Source organism: Rhagoletis zephyria, unplaced genomic scaffold, assembly GCF_001687245.7.
Source record: "Rhagoletis zephyria isolate East Lansing unplaced genomic scaffold, Rhagoletis_zephyria_1.1 Rzeph_scaffold_02709, whole genome shotgun sequence".
In the NCBI taxonomy this organism is placed as follows: Eukaryota; Metazoa; Arthropoda; class Insecta; order Diptera; family Tephritidae; genus Rhagoletis; species Rhagoletis zephyria.
The window spans coordinates 1876-22679 of NW_016159793.1; the positions used below are offsets into that span (position 1 = coordinate 1876).

The window sequence follows — 20804 nt, forward strand, 5'->3', positions numbered from 1 at the left end:
GCAGTTGATGTAACCGGCGAGGACTGTATGCTACCGCCCATGGATGCGTTCATCATTGATGTGAGGCCGAGCAGTGGACTCTGTGTGGGTGTGGAAACCATACTGGGTTGTGGCAGTGGGTGAGCGGATGGCGGAGCCATTTGGGTTTGCTGCTGCTGTTGCGCCTGCTGTGCTTGTTGCTGTTGCGCCTGCTGTGCTTGTTGTTGCGCTTGCTGTGCTTGTTGCTGTTGAGCCTGCTGTGCTTGTTGTTGCGCCTGCTGCGCCTGGTGTTGCGCCTGCTGCTGCTGCGAGGCGGCAAGAGTTGCGGCCAGTAAACTTTGCTGTTGTTGTTGCTGCTGCTGCGCTTGTTGTTGCGCCTGCTGTGCTTGTTGCTGTTGCTGCGCTTGTTGTTGCGCCTGCTGTGCTTGTTGCTGTTGCTGTTGTTGTTGTTGCTGCTGCAGCTGTGCCGTCTGATTAATGCCAATGGTGCTGGTGACCAATGGTCCAGCCTGATTAGTGATAGTCACCACTGACGTTGTTGGCAGCGTCGAGGCCTTCGACTGATAGACGCCGTGTTGCTGCAGCGCGGCGGCTGCGGACGAGGCTATGCTTGATGGCGTCGAAGACGACACCGAGAAGGGTACGCCGGCAATCTGCGGTGGTAAATGCGGTTGCTGCTGTTGTTGTGGTTGTTGTTGCTGCTGCTGCTGCTGGGCATGAGTCTGAGCCTGTTGCTGCTGTGGCTGCTGCTGCACGACGATTTGGTGTATTATATTCTGTTGTTGCTCACGCTGCTGCTGCTGCTGTTGCTGTTGCTGCTGCTGCTGTTGTTGTTGTTGTTGAACTAGCTGCTGTTGCAGCAACTGAGTTTGTAGCTGCTGTTGTTGTTGTTGCGCTTGCTGTTGCTGTGTGATGAATGTTTGTGGCGTCACCTGCAACTGTATTTGTTGCGGTTGCTGCTGGTGTTGGTGTTGTTGCAACTGTTGCTGTTGTTGTTGCTGCTGCTGCTGTTGTTGCATTTGAATAGCCGATGCAAATTGTTGCTGTAGCAAGTGCTGCTGCAGTAGAGCCTGTTGTTGTTGCTGCTGCTGCTTCTGCATCTGCTGTATTTGAATTTGCTGCTGCTGTTGCTGTTGCTTGTCGACATGGCCAGTCGTGGTGGCCTGCTGTATGGCCTGTCCATTTTGTATGGTTATCGGCGGCCCTGTTGACATCACAACCATTTTACCCGCAGGCGTAACCACCTGATGCATAGTGGCGCCTTGCTGCTGCAACCCAGCTGCCGTGGCGACCGTTTGGGGCTTCAGCTGCTGCGGCTGGCCATTTTCAGTCTTCATTGTCGGCAGTGCTGGCCGCACTGGCTGCTGCTTGGTGCGCATCTTCTTTAGCAAACTTTGATTTTGGGCAGTCTGAGTCGACACCGAACTAGCCGGACGTATCTGAGCGCCATTTTGCGGCAGTATTTGGGGCACGCGTTGCGCCACTTGCTGTTGCAATTGGCTAGCTGTAACGGCTTGTTGCTGCAATTGAGCGGCGGCTGCGACGACGGCCTGCGCCGTCTGCTGCTGCTGCTGTGCCTGTTGTTGATGGGTTTGCTGTTGTTTCGGCGCGAGCGCTTCTATTTGTTGACGCGGCTTAACAGCGGGCTGTGCGACGTTGCACTGTAAGGTGATGGCTGCAAAGGAAAAAGAGGAAAACGGATTGTTGTAAATGTAACGCAAGCGCTTCGTAATTCTCTATCACTTACGATTCTGCTGCTGCGCCTGTATTGTTTGATGCGAAGCCGGCTGCTGAATAAACATGCTCTGCGTACCATCCGGCTGCGTGCCGCGTATTATAATTGGATTCTGCAACTGTTGTAGGCCATTCGACCAAAACGGCACCCATGGGCCAATTTGCATTTGCGGTGCGCCAGTGGCGTTTTGCAGAGGACTAATTATCTGTGTCGGCATTGTAGCTTGCGACACCTGCACGCATTGTTGCGTTGACTGCTGCTGCTGTTGCTGCTGCTGAGCCACAGCACCGGCGGCGCCCGCGGCCGATTGCACTGTATTCGTGGTGGTTGTCACCTTTTGTACGACCTTCTGCTGCAGACCCTTCTGCGCATCGCTAGTGGCCTTTGCATTTTGTTGTTGCTGCTGTTGCTGTTGTTGTTGCTGTTGCTGTTGTTGAGCATTAGCTGCTGCAGCTGCCATGGAATTAAATATATTCTGTTGCTGTTGCGGCGATTGCGCGAGCACGGGCGTGAAAAGCAGAGCCTGTGGCGATTGACTGGACGGTATGGCGTAGGTGTTGGGAAAGCCTGCATTACCGCCGATCATTTGCTTAGCATTCTGCGTGGTGGTGGTAATCATTTGAGGCGTGCCACCTTGAAAGGGCTTGCTAGCGATAACCTGCGTAGAACAAGGAAAATTGTACTTATACATCGATTAAGAAACAAATAAAATTCAAGTAAACTCAACAGCACCCACCTGTATCGGCTGCTGTCCCAAATTCGAGTGTATCAAGTTGCCAGAAACGAGTTGTGGATACAGGAAACCCGAATTGAGCGCCGTTTGTTGTGGCATCAACTGCACCGTACGCCCCTGTGCCCAATCACCCAATACCTGTCCGGTCAACTGCATCGGCGACATGGTACTTATGGTGGTCGAATGCTGCTGCATGGCAGCAACAGCAGCGGCCGCGCTACTTGGTGTTTGCTGATTAGCCGGACTGCCGGGCGCACCGGCTGTAGGATCCGCCAACTGCATTTGCATTTGTTGCAGCTGATTGGCCTGCGTGGCATCCAACAAACCCGGGTGCTTCAGCTCACCGCCCGCACCGGCAGCGCTCAGCTGATGTGTGGTGGCAGTGTGCGTAGGAAATTCCTGTTTCACCTGTATGGCAGTGAATGGTGAGCCATGTTGCAGTTGCAGTTGTTGCAACTGTTGTAATTGTTCGGGTGAGATTTGTAGTGGCACCGATGAAGGCGCCACTTGTTGAGCTGGACTCTGTGATTTCTCCAGCGTGAAGTTTTTCTGCGGTGTCGAAGTGGATGCGATAGCCGTTGCCGATGGCGTTGATGAGCTGACAAATGTCGAAGAAGTCGAAGATGTGGATGATGCTGATGAGGTCGTCGATGAAGCGGATGATGACGACGACGATGATGATGAAACTCCACCACTGCTCACTGCTAAAGTATGCCTATAGCTGACGTTGGGATTATGGTTGTAGTGGTTGTTGCCGTTACTGGCGCTACTAATGTGCGTATCCGGATACGGTGGACTAGCGAAATCGTATTTCTCGTCAAACGTGATTCCCGCCTTTTGTGCGAGTGTTTCGAGACACTTAAGCGGGCGTTCGTTGTTTTTGTTGTTAGCTGTATTAGCGTTCCTATTATTGTTATTGTTATTCAAATGATTGTTAAAACTATTATTCGCTGCTGCTGTAGTAGTGGTGATGGTCGTAGTCGCCTGTGGCTGTTGTTGGTGTTGCTTTAATGCAGCTGTTGTGCTATCCACCGACTGTGTGTACTCAGAATTGACTTTGATAATCCTAATATTCGAGTTGTCCTTCAAAGGTTGAGTAGGTAAGTAGAGATTGTTTGGCGTTGGTTGTGTGACGTCGCTTTCAATATCCGTTCTAAAGGTGCGAAAAACAATAGAAGAAGATATGGGTAGAAATGAGTAATTCGAAAAGTAAGGATTAGGCAGCAATTTTAATAAAAAATAATAATGAGTATAAATAAATGGTATTTACGCATGCTTAGGGATGTATGTATGTATGTATGTATAGTACAGTATGTACACAGGAGTATCACTTTTTTGAGATGGGATGCAGAATGATGAAAAACCAACAAAAAAAGGTGTCTATCAAAATTTGGTAAAAAAAAGTTGCCGCAGGGAACTACGAGAAAAAAATTTGTACTGAACAAAAATACTTGTGGCAACGCAAACCTTATCACCACTTAAAAAATAAATTGGTAGAATTTCCTAAATTAAATTTTTTTTTTAATACATATATGTATGTACATATTCAACAAAAACTATATGAATAAGGGCCACTACATTGTGACTGGTGGGACAGCGGACTCCAGAATGTGATGAATTGTGAGTAATAACTATGTCGTCGGAACTTTGGCAACCGTTAAAGACATTTTTGGACAATAAATAAATAACTGATGTACCAAATTCCTTTAAAAAAATACCATATAATCTTTCGGAATTAATGAAATGTAGTCATTTAACAATAGGCTACTACTGAAATATGGATTATAAGAAAATTTAAAATTTACGTCGTTTTCCTCTTTTACAGGCCATGACCCATAAATAAAAGATTCAAAAGTTTGCATACAAATTTAAAAAATTCATAAAATTTTCATTAAAATTTCAAACTTTCAAGTCAGATTTGAAGGAAATTTTCAGCTATGCAGTTTAATAGCCCATTTAATTTTAGTATAATAAAATACAAGTTTGAAGTAGCTCAAAATTCTGTTTGGTTTTAGAAATTTTTTTTTTTCATGCGTTGTTGTGCATTTTACCCATATAAAAAGCATGCGGAAAGACCGTCGGCAAAAAAAATGACATGTATGTATCGACAGCTGCGGTCAATGAATTAGCACCCAAATTCAAAATGATATTGTTTGCAGCTTATGTTTGTTTATTTATTTTTAATAATTTTCATTCAAAATATAATTCAATCTATAACAGAAACCACATACATAGATAAATAAAAGTTTCAAAGCTTGCACAAAAATATATGAAAAATGAAATGAAATTGATTAAAAATAAATAAATAAACATACATAAGTTGCAAACAATATCATTTTGAATTTCGGTGCTGATTCATTGGCCGCAGCTGTATATGGCATATACCATGCCAACCGAATTATGATTGCTTTCCAAATTTTTTTTTATCCCGTTGACTTGGCATTTTCTATATATGAATGTACAACTTAGCGACAGAAAATAGTGCTTAGTCCCCTTCTATCAATCCTTGATTTCAATCTTTTCAAGTTTTGAAATTTTTTCACATAGAAACTTTTTTTGTGGAAAATTATTTTTATGCCGTGTGTATTTAAATTATCTTTGTGTGAGAACATCAAGATACACGCCGCAAATCGGAGGAGAAGCTCGGCCAAACACTAACATAAGTGTACGCGCTAATTATTACACCGTGCGACAAAAAAAAAAAAAATAATTTCACAGCACACGAAATAATCGATATATTCACGAAACTATGGGAAAAATATAGTAAAAATGCGTTTTTAGTTTATCACTCTAACGCCTTGATTTTTTTTTCAAAGGACTTTGAAATTTTAAAGATATGAATAACTTAAAAAATTATTTAAAAAATTCAGTGCAATGTAAAATAAAATATTGGTACCAAATGAGAGAGAAAATTCTGTAGAATTTAGAAACAAAGTTTTTTGGTTTACAGGGACGAATATTATTAAATTTTATATTTTTAAGTTAATAAAGTTTGCAGGACGAAATTTGATGATGACGTAGTCTGTATATTAGTCCTCAAAAAATATATATTTTTTTAATAAATTTAGTAAATTTTCAAGGATACTTAAGAACAAAATTTTTTAAGGATATTTTCCATACCCATACGTCCTTATGCACCAAAAAATTTATTCTGTTATAATTCTACAGATTTTTTTCTTTTATATGATACGCTTATTGTCATCCTACATTGCACTGAATTTTTAAAATAATTTTTTGAGATAATCATATTTTTTAACTTCAAAGTCCTTTTAAAAAAATTCTGACTCCAGAGAGAAAAACTAAGTATACAAAAACAAAGGCAAAGGGAACCGTCTGAGCTCTGACAAAATGCCTGTATATGTATGTATGTAATCAGAATATCAAATGATGGAAATATTGAATTGGTAATTTAACGTCAATAGGTAAAGTAAGTGTTAAAAAAGGAGATTTTCATCTTTATAATCAATGCAGAATTTTATAGCTAAAAAGTTGAAAAAGATTTCTAATGTTTTATACAGATTTTTCCAAAATTGACGCGGTGTAGTTTAGTGCTCTTTTGTTAACTAATTTTTCTAACTTTTGTACAGCCCTTTTTATATAAACAAGTATACTTTTTAATACAAAAAATTTTATTAAAATGTTCTACTTTTACTCTCATTCGAGCGCCAATTTCGTCTCCTTATTCCTTCTCTACACTTTTTTTTTAGCGTTCCGCATGCCTTCTCGCCCCTCCGGCGCTCCCAGCTGTAACACAACATACAGCACAGTTTGTTGCATGCCACTAATTCGATCAGCCAGCCACCACTGTTTTCAACGAAGGTAGTAGGAAAATAACAATTTTTTTTTTTGTGCGTCGACTTGTGCAAGGGATGTTTCTTCCCCTCATCAACAAACGCTTGCTAATAATGAAATAGAGCAAAATATTAATGTCCCATGAGGGGATGAACCCTTTTGCGTATTTTCATACATTTTTTTCTTGTGCCTTTCACTTAGTGTCTGTGCTGTGAAAAGGGAAGCCGGAAAGAATTTATGCATAAAAATTTGATAGAAATAGGCAAAAACCAAAAGTGTGCGCGGCAAAAAGGATAAAACTGTGTGAAACATAAACAAAAATGTTAATGTAAAATATCAACTCAATTTGATACGAGTTGATGGCGGGCGAGAAAAGCAAAAAAAAAGGACCAAATGAGTTTTTGATGGCAATTTTTGAAAAGGATGCGATTACAGATGTTAGATGTATGTATGTATGTGCATTAATGTGGTACAAAAATATTTTATGTACGGAAAATAAATTTTTTCGTGAATTGCTTTAAAATCGTTAAAATTAAAATTGAGCGAATAAAAATATTTCCCTTCAGAAATCTTCCAACAATAGAATTATGATGCAAATTTAACTCTTAAATTTTACTATTTTTTTCAAAACGTACGTAACCACGAACACATAAAACAACACAGTTTTGCTTATAGAGATGAGATATATAACACTGTGCGACAATTTTATGACAATTCAACCAGCCCGGACTTTGGTAAATTTTTTGAATCCAGTAATAAAACACTCTATGGATTAGATTAGTTCGTATTTTTCTTTTATAGCCTTCTAAAGTTTTCATGTCCCGACCTACATACATAAGTAGTTTTCAAAAAAGTGTAAACAATTGGGAAAACAAAATCTGAGCGAAAGTGAAGGTTCAGACGTACATATGTAACGGGTGATTTTTTAAGAGCTTGATAACTTTTTTTTTAAAAAAAACGCATAAAATTTCATCGGTTCTTTATTTGAAACGTTAGATTGGTCCATGACATTTACTTTTTGAAGATAATTTCATTTAAATGTTGACCGCGGCTGCGTCTTAGGTGGTCCATTCGGAAAGTCCAATTTTGGGCAACTTTTTCGAGCATTTCGGCCGGAATAGCCCGAATTTCTTCGGAAATGTTGTCTTCCAAAGCTGGAATAGTTGCTGGCTTATTTCTGTAGACTTTAGACTTGACGTAGCCCCACAAAAAATAGTCTAAAGGCGTCAAATCGCATGATCTTGGTGGCCAACTTACCGGTCCATTTCTTGAGATGAATTGTTCTCCGAAGTTTTCCCTCAAAATGGCCATAGAATCGCGAGCTGTGTGGCATGTAGCGCCATCTTGTTGNTCAAAGCATACTGAGCATCTTTCTCTTTGACACCATGTCTGAAATCCCACGTGATCTGTCAAATACTAATGCATGAAAATCCTAACCTCAAAAAAATCACCCGTTATATAGTAAAATTGGAAATATTTTCGTAGAACATCTTAACCTATTAGCCCCCACCCTTACTTCAAGAAAGCTCTCAAAAAGCAAATTTAGAAGTGTGTTAGAGGATTGATGTGTTCTAGAAAATTATCCTTCGGAAAATTTTACTGGGGGTCTTCCCAGGCAAAAACTTCATGTAACCAAGGTAAAAGTCTCTAAAAAATTTAATAAAAAAAATGTATGCTAAGAGGAATAGTTAGCCAAACTCAATTTTAATATTTTATTTTTTGTAGAAAAAAACCAAGATTTTTTTTTTTTAGTTTGGCTGTTGTTCCTTCTTGGCATAACTTTTTTATTCAACTTTTTAGAGAACACATCAATCCTCTAACGAACTTCCAAATTTGCTTTTTGAGGGTACCTCCCATCTGTAGTTATTTTTGACATCGGGGAACAAAACTCCATAAAGTGCCATTAAAATATATTAAATTTCTCACTGACTTATAGGTAAAATGTTGACCGCTTTGTGAAAAATTCCATGAATTTGGTGAACTGTAGGGCCTTTGGGGCACGTCTTTCCGTTATCCGATTTTAAAAATTGTTCCCAGGTCAGGTTTTTATGACCAAATCAACCTTTCTGGGGGGAGTCTTGCTTTGTACATAGCAACAAGTTGCAAAATAAGGTGCACATGCATGGATGATATTCATTGAATTATTTTGCAAAACTATAACTAAATAGGGGGGCGAAAGGTGTTATAGACCACATAAGGAAACATTTCTATAGAAAAAACGGAAATCTGAAAATTTTGCTCATTTTTTAACTAGAACTAGTAGAACTAGTTCGGAATTATCGACCAAGGGATGCAGCGGGGGCTTGTTTACTTTTCATAGATATGTGTTTGGCGGCTTTTTCGTTCAAATGCCCTTCTATTCTGCACTTCGCAGATGCTTTTTCATAGCTTGATAATACAAAACCGAAATTTGTGTTAACATTTTAACATCTTGGGACCGTCTGGAATCTAAGCAATAACAGCGAGCACCTCCAACTCAGCTACTGCCAAATTCTTTGGCCCAAAGGTATGTAAACGTACATTTCTTACAATTATTCAAACAAATTTAATTTCAAATTGAAAACACATTTCTTTTAAAGTAACTTAAAATTGCACACACGGAAGAACCAAAAAGATTTAAAAGTCATAATAATTTTTTCTTTCGTCCTCCGATTTTAGAACTGGCCCGGAACTATAGAGTTTAGGACTAGTACGGAACTATCGAAAAAGAGATGCGGCGGGGGGGCAATTGACACTTCCTAGGACATCGCTATGTTAAATTCGCCAGTTGCTTGCATGCAAAAGAGATTTATCGCGAACCAGTACTGGGTCTAAATGTAAATAGGCGCTAACCACTAACCGTTAACATGCTAATAAGGGCACTGTCGCCGTTAGAGGAAAATGTTCTTAGGAAGTAATGATGGTGCAGTCAAAGTAAGGAAGTTGTTTTCGCGATGGAAATCAATTTTCTTTTAAATACGTTTTTATACCATTCAGTCATCTGTTACTTTCAACTCAGTGTTTTTCTAATGTGCATATATTTACTATGTAATGAAATTACCTGTATGATTTCAGTGAATTTAATTGTAAATTGTATTCACAACGGTGTCGTAAGTGTCGTATTGTTGTATGTCGTAAACTTTAAACGCCTAAAAATACATTAAGGGGGTTCGCATAGTACCATCAAAGTCATATTATGAGTTATCGTAGTGTTAAAAAATAGTTTCTTGTGGTTTCAAGTTCTCTAAACATTTATTTAAGCTTTTAAAGTTTACGACATACAACAATACGACACGTTCGACACCGTTGTGAATCCCTCAAATAAAAGGACGGATTGGTATTGAAAATGCCATTTTCATTATTTTTTTTTATATCCTTAAATGATAAAGTTAGAAGGACGAAATTCGATGATGTGGTAGTCTACATATGAGCCCTTAAAATATAAAGACGTTTTTGGAAAATAACTGTTTTAAATTTTCAAGGATACAGTTTTAAAAGGAAAATTTTCAATGTATCCCTACTTTTTCACAAAGTTTTGTTTAATTTCACAGAAATTTTTCTTTCATTTGCCGTATTGTTATTCTTCTACATTACACTGAATTTTTAAATAATTTTTTTAATTATTCATATACTAAAAAACTCAAAGTCTTAAAAAAAATCTGTACGAATGTGATATTAATAGCAAAATATCCTTACACTTATCTTTATAGTTTTTATGAAAGTGAAATGGTATATAACTTTGGTCCGATGTTTGTAAGCAGGTACCAGAAGAAATATAAATGTTTGCCAAAATGATCAGAACGTCGAGCAGAGCCGATTTGGCCATGTCCGTCTGTCTGTCTGTTTCAATGCAATCTAGTCCCTCAGTTTTCGAGATATCTGCCTAAAATTTGATGAGCGGATGGATGTATTTTTATAATGCATTAATAATTTGTCGAAACCGGAAAAATCGAACCACTATGACATATATGTAGCTCCCATACAACCGATTGTTCAGATATGGGGGTTTAATTCAAAACTCCTTCATTTGGCGGGCTAAAGCCGAGAAATCACAAAGAGTCACTGAGCAAATCGTCAAGATCGGTGTTGTATAAGCTATGTATATCTCCTATATCACTGTCTGTTCAGATACAAGTTTTTGCGATATGACTCCTTTACGTAGGTAGCTAAAATCATTAAGTAAATTTGTTACCAGTTTGCATATCGGTCATAACGATCGGTGCTTTATAAGGCATATCTTCCATACCACTAATTGTTCAGATGTGAGTTGTTTATACAACACCTATATGTACGCAATGAATATACAAATTTTGTTTAGCTTCCAAAAAACTAATTTCAAATGCAGTAATCGGTTGAAGTAAAATTTTCTGACGATAGCTAAACAAATTTCGGGAAAAGTCTGAAATCGCTTGCTCATTTATAAATACGTTGACGTAACAAGTAACATAGAAAAAAGTCTGGCCAGACTCGCCAGCCTAACGAAGGGTTAAGTAAACTTTCAAACCGTCGAACGGCTTCTGTATCTATTCCAATAAAAAATTTGTTATATTTAGGGACACGAATTTCGTAACCATACTACACCATATCGATATTTTTGCCATACGATATCGATACTTTTTACGCGATAGTTTTCAAACGAAATTTTTTGGAATCGAGTAACAGGACACTGGTATCGTATCGAATCATAAATGTATCTACATTGAAAAGTTAATGTGACCAATAATATAAAATGAAAAATTTAAAAACTCTGGGAATTGGTAAAGCCTGTTTGTATTGAATTTTTTGTAGTTATATTTTAAATATTTATGGTTAATTTTTCTAGTTCCAAAATGTAACAAATAATGTAAAAATCCGTTCTGATGTTTTTTATCAGCCGAAAAACTGAAACTTTTGTTGTTAATATTGCTTTTAAACTAATTTTTAGCGCAAATAAAACATGAATTTTATGTCTCATATATTTTTTTACGTTAGCGTTACTTAGCGGTTCCATTTTTTGCAAATCTATGTCGTACTATGACCTTCCGCTGGAAAAGCCCATATGTCTATACTTTGGAATTTACATATATGTAAAGCAATATGGATATATTTGGGCTTTAAAGAGCACAAATATGTATGTACTATCTTAGGTTGGCATGGGATTTCAACACTTATTAAAGTTCAAAGTGTACATTCTTTATTAGAAAATGAGACCAATGTTCAGATTTTGTGAATTTGGTATCGATATTTGGAATATGGAGACTTTTTATCCCGATATTAAGGGGTACCAGACATTTTTACAGCGATACTTTAAAGGAGTACTCTATCGATACTTTCGGTTTGAGAACTTTATTCGGCCAACTAAATCATTTTTTCTCTATTTTGAAATAAGTTTTTGGATGAAGTTTTGTGATTTAGTAGCGCAAAAGTTTACAACAAAAACAGTGGTTGTATATTTATTACAAACTCAGGCTATGGTCAAACTGTGAAATTGAGATAAGCGGACCAATTTTAACCTTTTTTTTAGCAATCGGCTCTTTATTAGAGCAGTACGAGTGCTTTCTACAAAAAAAAAAGAAAGTATGCCGATTAGCTAGACCTACAAAAAAAATGTATGCATGTAAATAAGATAGCAAAATTCCTTCTCAATAACCTACACAGGCAATGAAAACCCGTAGTGGCAACTCGAAGCAGTAAGCAAATTTTGGGAAAATGTCAAAAGCCGTCGGATAAGTAGACATGCGTGGCGCCCAGCATGAAAATTGCAACATTTTCTTGAATTACAAAACAACAACAGCATTTGCAAAATCTGTATATGTATGTAGTAAATAAAAGCAGCAATACAAAGGAGGCAACATGAAATTGCAAAAAGTACTTATGTATGTATGTATGCCGATATTTTTCGTACCAATTTTCTTACACCACTGACCCGCAGGTCACCTGCCTGCTGTGTTTCTCATTGCGTTTCACAAGGGGATTCGCAATGCAAAATTGATGTGAAAAAGAGAAACAAAAACAAAAAGGATAACATAAATGCCAACGAAGCCTAAAAATAAATGAAAACAATGATAATGGAGAAAGAAGAAATATTTAGTATGCAAGGAGTGGAATTGGCATGCGTAGTTGTTGTTATTATTGTTGATAGAGTAACGCCCCGGTAGGAAAATTTTTACGGATTCAGGACACTTATTTTAATATTCTCAATACAAATAAATGTGGTAGTTACGTCGTTCTTATTTGAAAGTATCAGAAACTCCGCCGATTTGAAATCGGTGAGATTTTGAAAATTATGGCTAGTTTTTATGAAAGTTTAGCAACAAATGTCGATATTGATTGGCATTGAGTAGGTCACGGGTTCGAGGACTGGTCAGCCAGACTTTTTACATTTTCTGTTTTAAGCTTTTAATTAGGCAGCCTAATAATAAAAAATAGAGGGAATGTCTTCTTGATTACACTAAAAAATAAGTACGTTTTCTTCTTGAAGAAAACCCATAGAAAACTGCTCACTTTTGTTCTATTTTATTAGGTGGTTTTCACTCTGTGTAGAGTCCCCAATGTCAAACACCTAACACTAAAGAACAACTGTCCTTGGTATTTTTTTTTCAAACAAAATTTTACAAAACATGTAAAAGTCGCTGATCCCGCACCTATAACACAAAATCTGTTTTTGGTTTTATATAACAAAATTTTTTACACCAAGTACTATGTAGTTTTAAATCTACCAAACAAATGATAGTTTGCAAGCAACCGAATTCCCTACAGGGATGACAGCAAACCGATTTTTGCAATATTCGCATAGTTATTGTTTGCAATGATGATTAGAAAAGTACGAACATATTGTTGTTGTATTGAGAATAGCACCGTCATGGTTGCCCTTCACATATTGCATATACCATGAAGATGGCCTGAGTGCAAGCAGAAACCATATTGTAACCGCCGACTGCTGCTGCTGCTGCTGCTGCATAGACGAAGTGCACATGAAGTGTAACAACAAATACTATACGAATATGCGTATGCTGTGTATGTATGTATGTAGATAAATTCCCATTTGTACTTGAACGATTGGCTTTGCGTTAAATCCTAGGCATGGCTAAAGTAACAAAGCTAAATACAAAGCAGCAAAATTTGGAACGATTAGCAACACCGGCACCACCCTGCAGGCAAAACCCAAACTAGTGAATAAAATTTCTACTTCAGTACTAGTTCTTTATCGCCAAAAAATAAACCAGTCTGATGGTAACTAGATTTTCACCAGTTCAAAAGCATTTTTTTTTTACTTTTCATTAGAAATCTATAAGTCGAATTGAGAACCAGTTAGTCCGGAACTAGCGAAAAATGAATGCAGCTTGACACTTCATAGGATATCGCAATGTTAAATTCGCCAGCTTTTAGCGCACAAAAGAGAATTAATGCGTACTAGTCATGGTTCTGAATTCTCTAAAACCGAACCAGTTCGGCACTAGCACATTTCTCTACAGGGCAACGACGTTAAGACCACCACCACCAACAGCACCACTACCGCTATATATTCCCAAAAGCAAAATCGGCTATTTTGAGCATATTGGATTGACATGTGTCGGTGTGTGTGTCTATGCACACACTGCCAGCAGCAGCATCCGGAAGAAAATCACCACCTTTCCCATTATTAAATTTTTACAACAGATCCATCCATCCATGCTAAATACATACATATGTATGTATGTGGGTATGTTTCTATACCAGGGGTTCCCAAACTTTTTTCACTGCGGCACCATTGTTTTTAACCGATTTCACAAAAAGGAGAAGGCTATCAATTCGTCGGAATATTTTTTTATTATTATTTTTTTATGTATGTTACCGCATAACTTTGCACCACGATAACCGATTACTATAATTCTTGTTTTAAAGGAAAGGTGTTACCTCACAGGTGGCCCCAATTTAATTTGGTTTAAATCCGATCATTGAATCATGAAGAGATTAACGATAATCATATTCAAAAATTTGTATTGTCATCTCAGTAGGTTAACTTTCCTGGTCACATTAAAATGGGAAAAAACCAAAGATGTATTTTAATTTCGCAGGCCTCTGTTATCTGCGCAGCGTCATCCAATACGGGTCTTAAATCTAGTGGCTGCATCTTCCTAGTCGCAGGGAATACCGACGGATCATACAGTGACTTCTCATGGCGTTTTCTGCCCCGCGCTTCATCCTAGACATTACTCCTTTCGTTTTTCCAACCATTTATCTGTACAAATTTGTCGATAGCTATAAAAATTTCGTCGCTAGTGGTGTAAGTTTCGAGTACTTCGCACATCAAAAGTTCTTCGTCGATTTGCATTGCGAATGGGTACCGCACTAACACGAGAAGAACAATAAGTCCCATTCACCAAGTTTTTAAACTTTTTGTAAGTTCGTTCTCGACTGCATCTAAAATCGTGTTGATTCGCTCTTTCACAGTGTGATTGTGAAGTTCCTTTCAGACAGTTCAAGTCTTGCTTTCAAGCAAATCAAGACTTGACGTGTCTGAAAGGGGTCAAAGAATAAGTAACATATACACGTGCGCGAAGATGCTGCGCTTGTTACGAGAATAGCCCAGCCAGCAAAAAATCCGGAAGTTAATCCGAAAACGGCAAGAAAAGTGGATGAAACGCGGATTAGGTCTACAAAAGCACTGAAAATGGTTGTGAAAAGGGCAATTTTTCTCAAAATTTTCTAATTCAATTTTTCGTTGACAAAACGTACTGGGGAACTACGCTTAAGAGCGAAATACACCAAACAAGCAGCTTGACAAACCAAGCAAAATATCCCTTTGCGACAAGCCATTTGAGTTGTGTATGGGGTTTGACGAGCCGCTGAAGGTAATTTTAATAAGAATCAAAATTTATGGATTTTCTGGCCGCCATGTCGAAGTTTGATCAAACCGCTTGCGTTGTGTATGGACCCCGCACCATTAGTATACTCTAGCCACTTGCGGCACCCCAGGCAAATGCCGCGGAACCCACTTTGGGAAAACCTATTCTATGCGATGTACTCCGTGCGAGTAATATAAAAGATGTAAAGGCGCAAATCTCTGACGACCACCACTGCTAGCAACCGCCTCGCTCCCAAACCAACCCCCTGAAAATGTGGTTATGCCTATCACTGCTGTGTAACCTTAACATTGAGCTTCAACAACAAAAAAAAAAATAAAAAAATCACGAAAAAAGCATGGAGTAAGAAACAGCACCGTACACTCAAGAACAGCATTTGTAGATGACAAGCGCAGACCAAGCTTAGCAGTATGTTGCCACAGGAACCCTTTCAACTGCCACAGCACAATTCATGCTGCTTTTTTGGTGGATCATTGTGTGAGGCGTGTGTGTATGTGCGCGCAAAAGAGCGGGGTAGAGCCAAAGGCTGTCACCAACTTTGCAAAAAAAAAAAAGAAAAATAAATAAAAGAAATGTGGAAACACAGCCACGCACGCAAATATTGCGTTACCAAGTGTAAGAGTATATTGATACGCACAAAAAGAATGATAGGTGGTGAAAAATACAACAGCGGCAGAAAGTGTGAACCCAATAAACCAAACCAATTCAATATCTAGCTACAAATTAACTTATTTTGGATCCGCAGGCCTCTTTTAACTTTCCCAATCATAGAGATATGTATGTAGTTTTTTCGAGGTTTGCACTTATGTATCTATGTTGTATATTAGGGTGCAGCATTCTGTATACAAAAAAAAAAACGGGATATGTTTTCGGCCAGAGTTGTAAAACTTTACATATAAATGAATTTNAAAAAAAAAAAAATTTCGTAATACAAATGCTTTTGACAGTTTACAACCCCAAATCTGCTCGATTAGTTTAGTCTACAGTGAGGATCGAACTAAAACCCACCGGTTTATTCGTCGACCAATAGCTTTTGTTACCTGGAGCGTATTCAACGGCGTAGCCAGAATGAAATTTACGGGGTAAGGGGCTCGAAACTATTGCGCTAGCATTTCAGGGTACCCTGTACCTACCACGCTACGCCTACGAGCGCATTTATAGCCACTAAGTAATGAGTAGTCATAATGCGGTTCGGTGCGTACCAGATAAGTATCTATATACTTATAGTGACTCAAAATGTTTTTCATGGCAAATTTTTTTCGTTCATTAATACAAATACACAAATACAACAAAACCATGTTAATAAAAATTTCAAACTTTGAAGAAAATTATGGAAAATTCAGCAAATTTATATACATTAAAAAAGGCTACAGGCTATAGATTAAACATTTTTTTATCAGATTTTTTTTTTTAATTCGCTTAAATATTTTTATAGGCCATTTAATTTGATTTTTAGTTTTTTTTTGGCTGACGGTGTTGAGCATTTTCTTCCATATAAACACATTTTGGTATTTTGCATTGATTTTGATGTTTTTATCGTGGTAAATTTTTTTCGCTATTTTTTTTTTTTAAATATAGCTTATTCTACAACAAAAACCACGTAAATGAAAAATTTAAACTTTGGAGAAAATTAAAGAAAATTCAGCAATTTTTTATAAATATTTCAAACTTTTTAATCAGATTCTCTAATTTTTAGTTTAGTGTAATGTTTAAGTCGTTAAAAAACTCAGTTAATTTTCGATAATTTTTCTTTGCTAGCGGTGTTGAGAACTTTTTTCTATATAGGTAGCAGACTTTTTGTATTTTGTATTGATTTTATACGATATTCAAAATGTTTTTCATAATGGCTAATTTTTTATAAAATTATAGCTCATTACAATAAAAATCATGTATATAAAAATTTCAAACTTTGGAGAAAATTAAGGAAAATTCAGCAAATTTTTATAAAACTTTAAATTTCCACTTTGTTACAATAAAATTGGATGGGCTTTAAGCAGCATACTCGATTTTTTGTGAAAAATCTGATTTAAAAGTTTGAAATTTTGATGAAAATTTACTTCCTTAATTTTCTCCAAAGTTTGAAATTTACATGGTTTTTGTTGTAGAATGAGCTGTATTTTTATAAAAAGTTAACGAAAAAATTACCACGAAAAACATTTTGAATATTGTAAAAAAAAAATTTGCAAAATAGAACTTCTCTGTGTGTCACTGTACATTAGAGTGGTCCAAAAACAATAAAGTCGGAATTTTAATGCCGCCACCCCCTAGGATTTTTCTGCACCGAAAACAAATATACCGCTATTTTTTATTTTGAAATCAAAAAATATTTCGGAAGTGCTCACAGCGCTCAAAGTTTTCCATGTATTTTATATGGGGGGAAAACAACTTTTCGTAGAAATGGTATTAAGTTCTCGAAAAACAATATTTTTCGATCGGAAAACTGTGGTTCTCTTCAGGAGACTTCCGGTATTAATTTCCAAATGTTTATTTAACCATTTTTTAATATTAAAGATTTTTTATTGGCCCCCCATTGCATTTTCTAATGGTTTTGGAGGAACTATAAAATATAGTTCCGATTAAAAATGGTTAGGGAATCTCCTGAAGAGAACCAGAGTGTTCTGATCGAAAAATATTGATTTTCAAGAATTCTAAACTATTTCTACGAAAAGTTGTTGGAAAGGTTTGAGCGCTTTGAGCACTCTCTATTTTTTTTTTCGAAATAAAAAAATAGTGGTATATTTTTTTCGGTATAGAACAATCTTAGGGGGTGACGGCATTAAAAATCCGACCTTATTTTTTCACATGCATTTTTGAACCACTTTACTGTACATACATACACACCTGAAACGTAATTCCACGTCAAATAAGGAAGAGAGCATAAAAAAAACTAATTTTCGACTGTTCTTGTAAATTCACTACAACGTGAAAAGTGTAAAGCGCCGGCTATGAAACATTAAATTTTACATATCATGACCGCCCTTTTAGGACCAAAACGAATGCCGGCCTGCACCGCCTGCAGTCATCAAATTATCAAAGAAATAAAACGAAACAAAGAACACTGTCAACGTATTTCTTACGACTTAAATGTTTTTGCTTTTCCTTTACAGATCGTATCCTTCTTTTTTGTTCGATTGTGTTGTGTGTTGTTGTTGTGGCACTTTGCGTTGCACAATGCTATTAATTCTTTTAGATCTGCTGTTAAAAATGAAATATCAGCAACATCATCATTAACCCGAGTCAGCAAAATGTGAAGCAAAAAAAAACAACAAAGAACATAAAGAAGCATAAAAGAAACAGAAAGCAACATCAGCAACAACAATAAAACAAGAGCGAAAAACTAAAACTCATCGACGGACACAACATTAACTTTGTGGCCGGTGAAGATTGCGTGCCTGCCTGCCTGCCGTTCAATGCCAGTCGGTCGGTCGATCGGTCGATCGGTCGGCCGGTCTGTCTGTCCGACGATGCACTGATGCCACTGCACGTTATACAGCATACCTACATACATGCATATCTACGTATGTACGTTCACAAACTAAGCGCTAAGCAATGTAGTTGTTGTTGTTCCTTTTCTCATTGTTGCATTTGTTCTAGCCTGCAAAACAGTTGTCGACAGGCAAGAAGTGCAAATCTAGAGGATCGGATCGACTATGCTGAGGCGATGATGGCTGATCGTGCTGCTGGCGGCAGTCAAAGGCCGTCAAAGGCAGGCAAGACAAGCCACTACGCGTGAAACATACTTTACGCCAATAACAAACCAACAGCAACTAAGGAATGGAGGCAAAAAGAAAAAATATAAATAAAAAGTTGAACTTCGTGAGGCAGCATAAAAGCCGCATAAAAAGCGAGAAAACGATAAGCACGAAAAATGGCAACAAAAAAATGTTAATAGCAAAAAAGGCAGACGTTTCGCAATTCACATTGGAATGAAAATTAAACGAACGCTACGCCACCTCAATGTTGTGCTGTGCTGCTTTATGCTCTTCCCCACAAATACACACACACACACACACACACACACACACACACGAACGAACGCAATCAGCAGAGAGCTCCCCTTCGCCCAACCACCCAACACATCCACATCCACGAACAACACAACTGCCGAGGCTCACTTTACTGTTGTTGCTGCTGCTTGGCTATGCTATGCTACACCTTGTACATACATATCTGTATCGTATAACTTCAATTTCTTGCACTCTTCTTTTTTGTTCAAATTTATGGCGTCCATTCTTTTGATGATTTTCTATAATGAACAAAAAGTTCGTATTGGGATGGTGGAGTGCGCGATTCCGATCAAAAATGGTGCAGATGCGGAGAGTGTAGAGCGGAAGTAAATGCGGCAGCTGATAAAGTAGCAACGGTGGTGGCGTTCATTTCGTTCGCGCATTGACGGCTGTGTAGTGCTACATTGCGCCGCTCATTCAATTAAAATGTGCGACGGGTAGAAAGAGAAGCATAAACTCACACGTCGTGGTCGTGGTCGTCGTCGACGGCGTTGTTGGTGCGGTGCGGCGCGCAAAACTCGCCCTTGCGCCAACAAGTCGTGTTGCTATGACTGTTAATATGCGCTACAATAGCAGTTGTTGTTGCCGCTGCTATGGTGGTTGGTGAAACCAAAGCGCCAAAAAAAAAAGAAGCAACAAAGCAAACAGAAAAAACCAGGCGCAGCCGTCAATGCACTCTCCACTCCCAGGCGTGTATACGACGAACACGCGCTCATTGATACTCGCCAACATCGCATGCAGCAACAACAATTTATCGATTATTCTGTGCCTTTTTCGCGTAGCTATAGCAGCAGCAGTTGTCAAATATGGTGTACCCCAACCGGTCTCTTATAGCCAGCAGCCGCAGTGCAAAGAAACCAACAAAAACCCGCTAAACCGGTTCGCCATCGTTCGGCTGTGCGCTAAAAAGAGATGGCGACACGTGCGCGCTTAATGGACGCCTCGTTTGAAGGAAATAGCAAATATGTACACGCGGAAATTTCGTATGCGATGTGCAAGCATGTGGAGGCAAACGCTCGGAGCGGGAGAGGGAGAGAGAGAGAAATCGTGGCAATGAAAAGAATTGGTAAAACTATGCGCAGGGTTGCCAGATCAATGGCATAGCACGTCTATCAGAAAAGTTTACGCAACACATGCATGGTAAGTGCACGAAAAACAAGTTTGAGAGCGCACAAAATGTGAAACAAGAAAATTTGTGCATTAAATGGCATTGAATAGCGTGAAGTGCGTAAAGTGGTTGGGTGGTTGATTGAGCCGACAAACCCTTAAATGAATATGTATTAAAAACACATTTAAAAGCCACCAATGTATCACACAGCGAAAATTACCTACTTATTATTGCCATAATTTACACGTTTCCAGCATGGCAGAGGCGAGGAAGTGTGGTAGTAAATTTTTCGATTTTCAACATTCAATGCTCGCTCGTCGCGCAACAACCACGACTTTAATGGTGTACGCTAACCCACAGGGGACTTGTAGTGTATTCCTACCACTGCTGCTGCTACTGCTCTACCACCACCACAATTCGAAACTCATTTTGTTTCCCGCTTTCTCAACTCATGCTCGTAATCTGATACTTTTCCCAATATCAGCTTGTGTCTGCTTTTAATCTACTTTTTTTCTTTCTTTAATTTCCTTGTATCCTTACTTCCTTCGAAAGGCAGCCACGCATATTTGAGCACAACAGCACCGCCATTGCCAGACAGCAATGAAGTCGCCCACAACTGGTACACATCACAGAACTAAGCAGCCGT

At 38.2% G+C, this 20804-nt stretch overlaps 1 protein-coding gene across 1 annotated transcript in view; it reads right to left on the minus strand.

Annotated features, from left to right (window-relative positions):
* The window catches only part of LOC108367510 (polyhomeotic-proximal chromatin protein-like), a gene marked incomplete at its 3' end in the record, with an annotated part of 28079 nt that overhangs the window by 1852 nt on the left and 5423 nt on the right, over positions 1–20804 (minus strand). The window contains exons 3-5 of the mRNA XM_017622129.1: positions 2451–3600; positions 1727–2372; positions 3–1654 (exon numbers count right to left, since the gene is read on the minus strand). Coding sequence (XP_017477618.1) covers positions 3–1654; positions 1727–2372; positions 2451–3600 — 3448 coding nt within the window. The remainder of the gene's footprint in view (positions 1–2; positions 1655–1726; positions 2373–2450; positions 3601–20804) is intronic.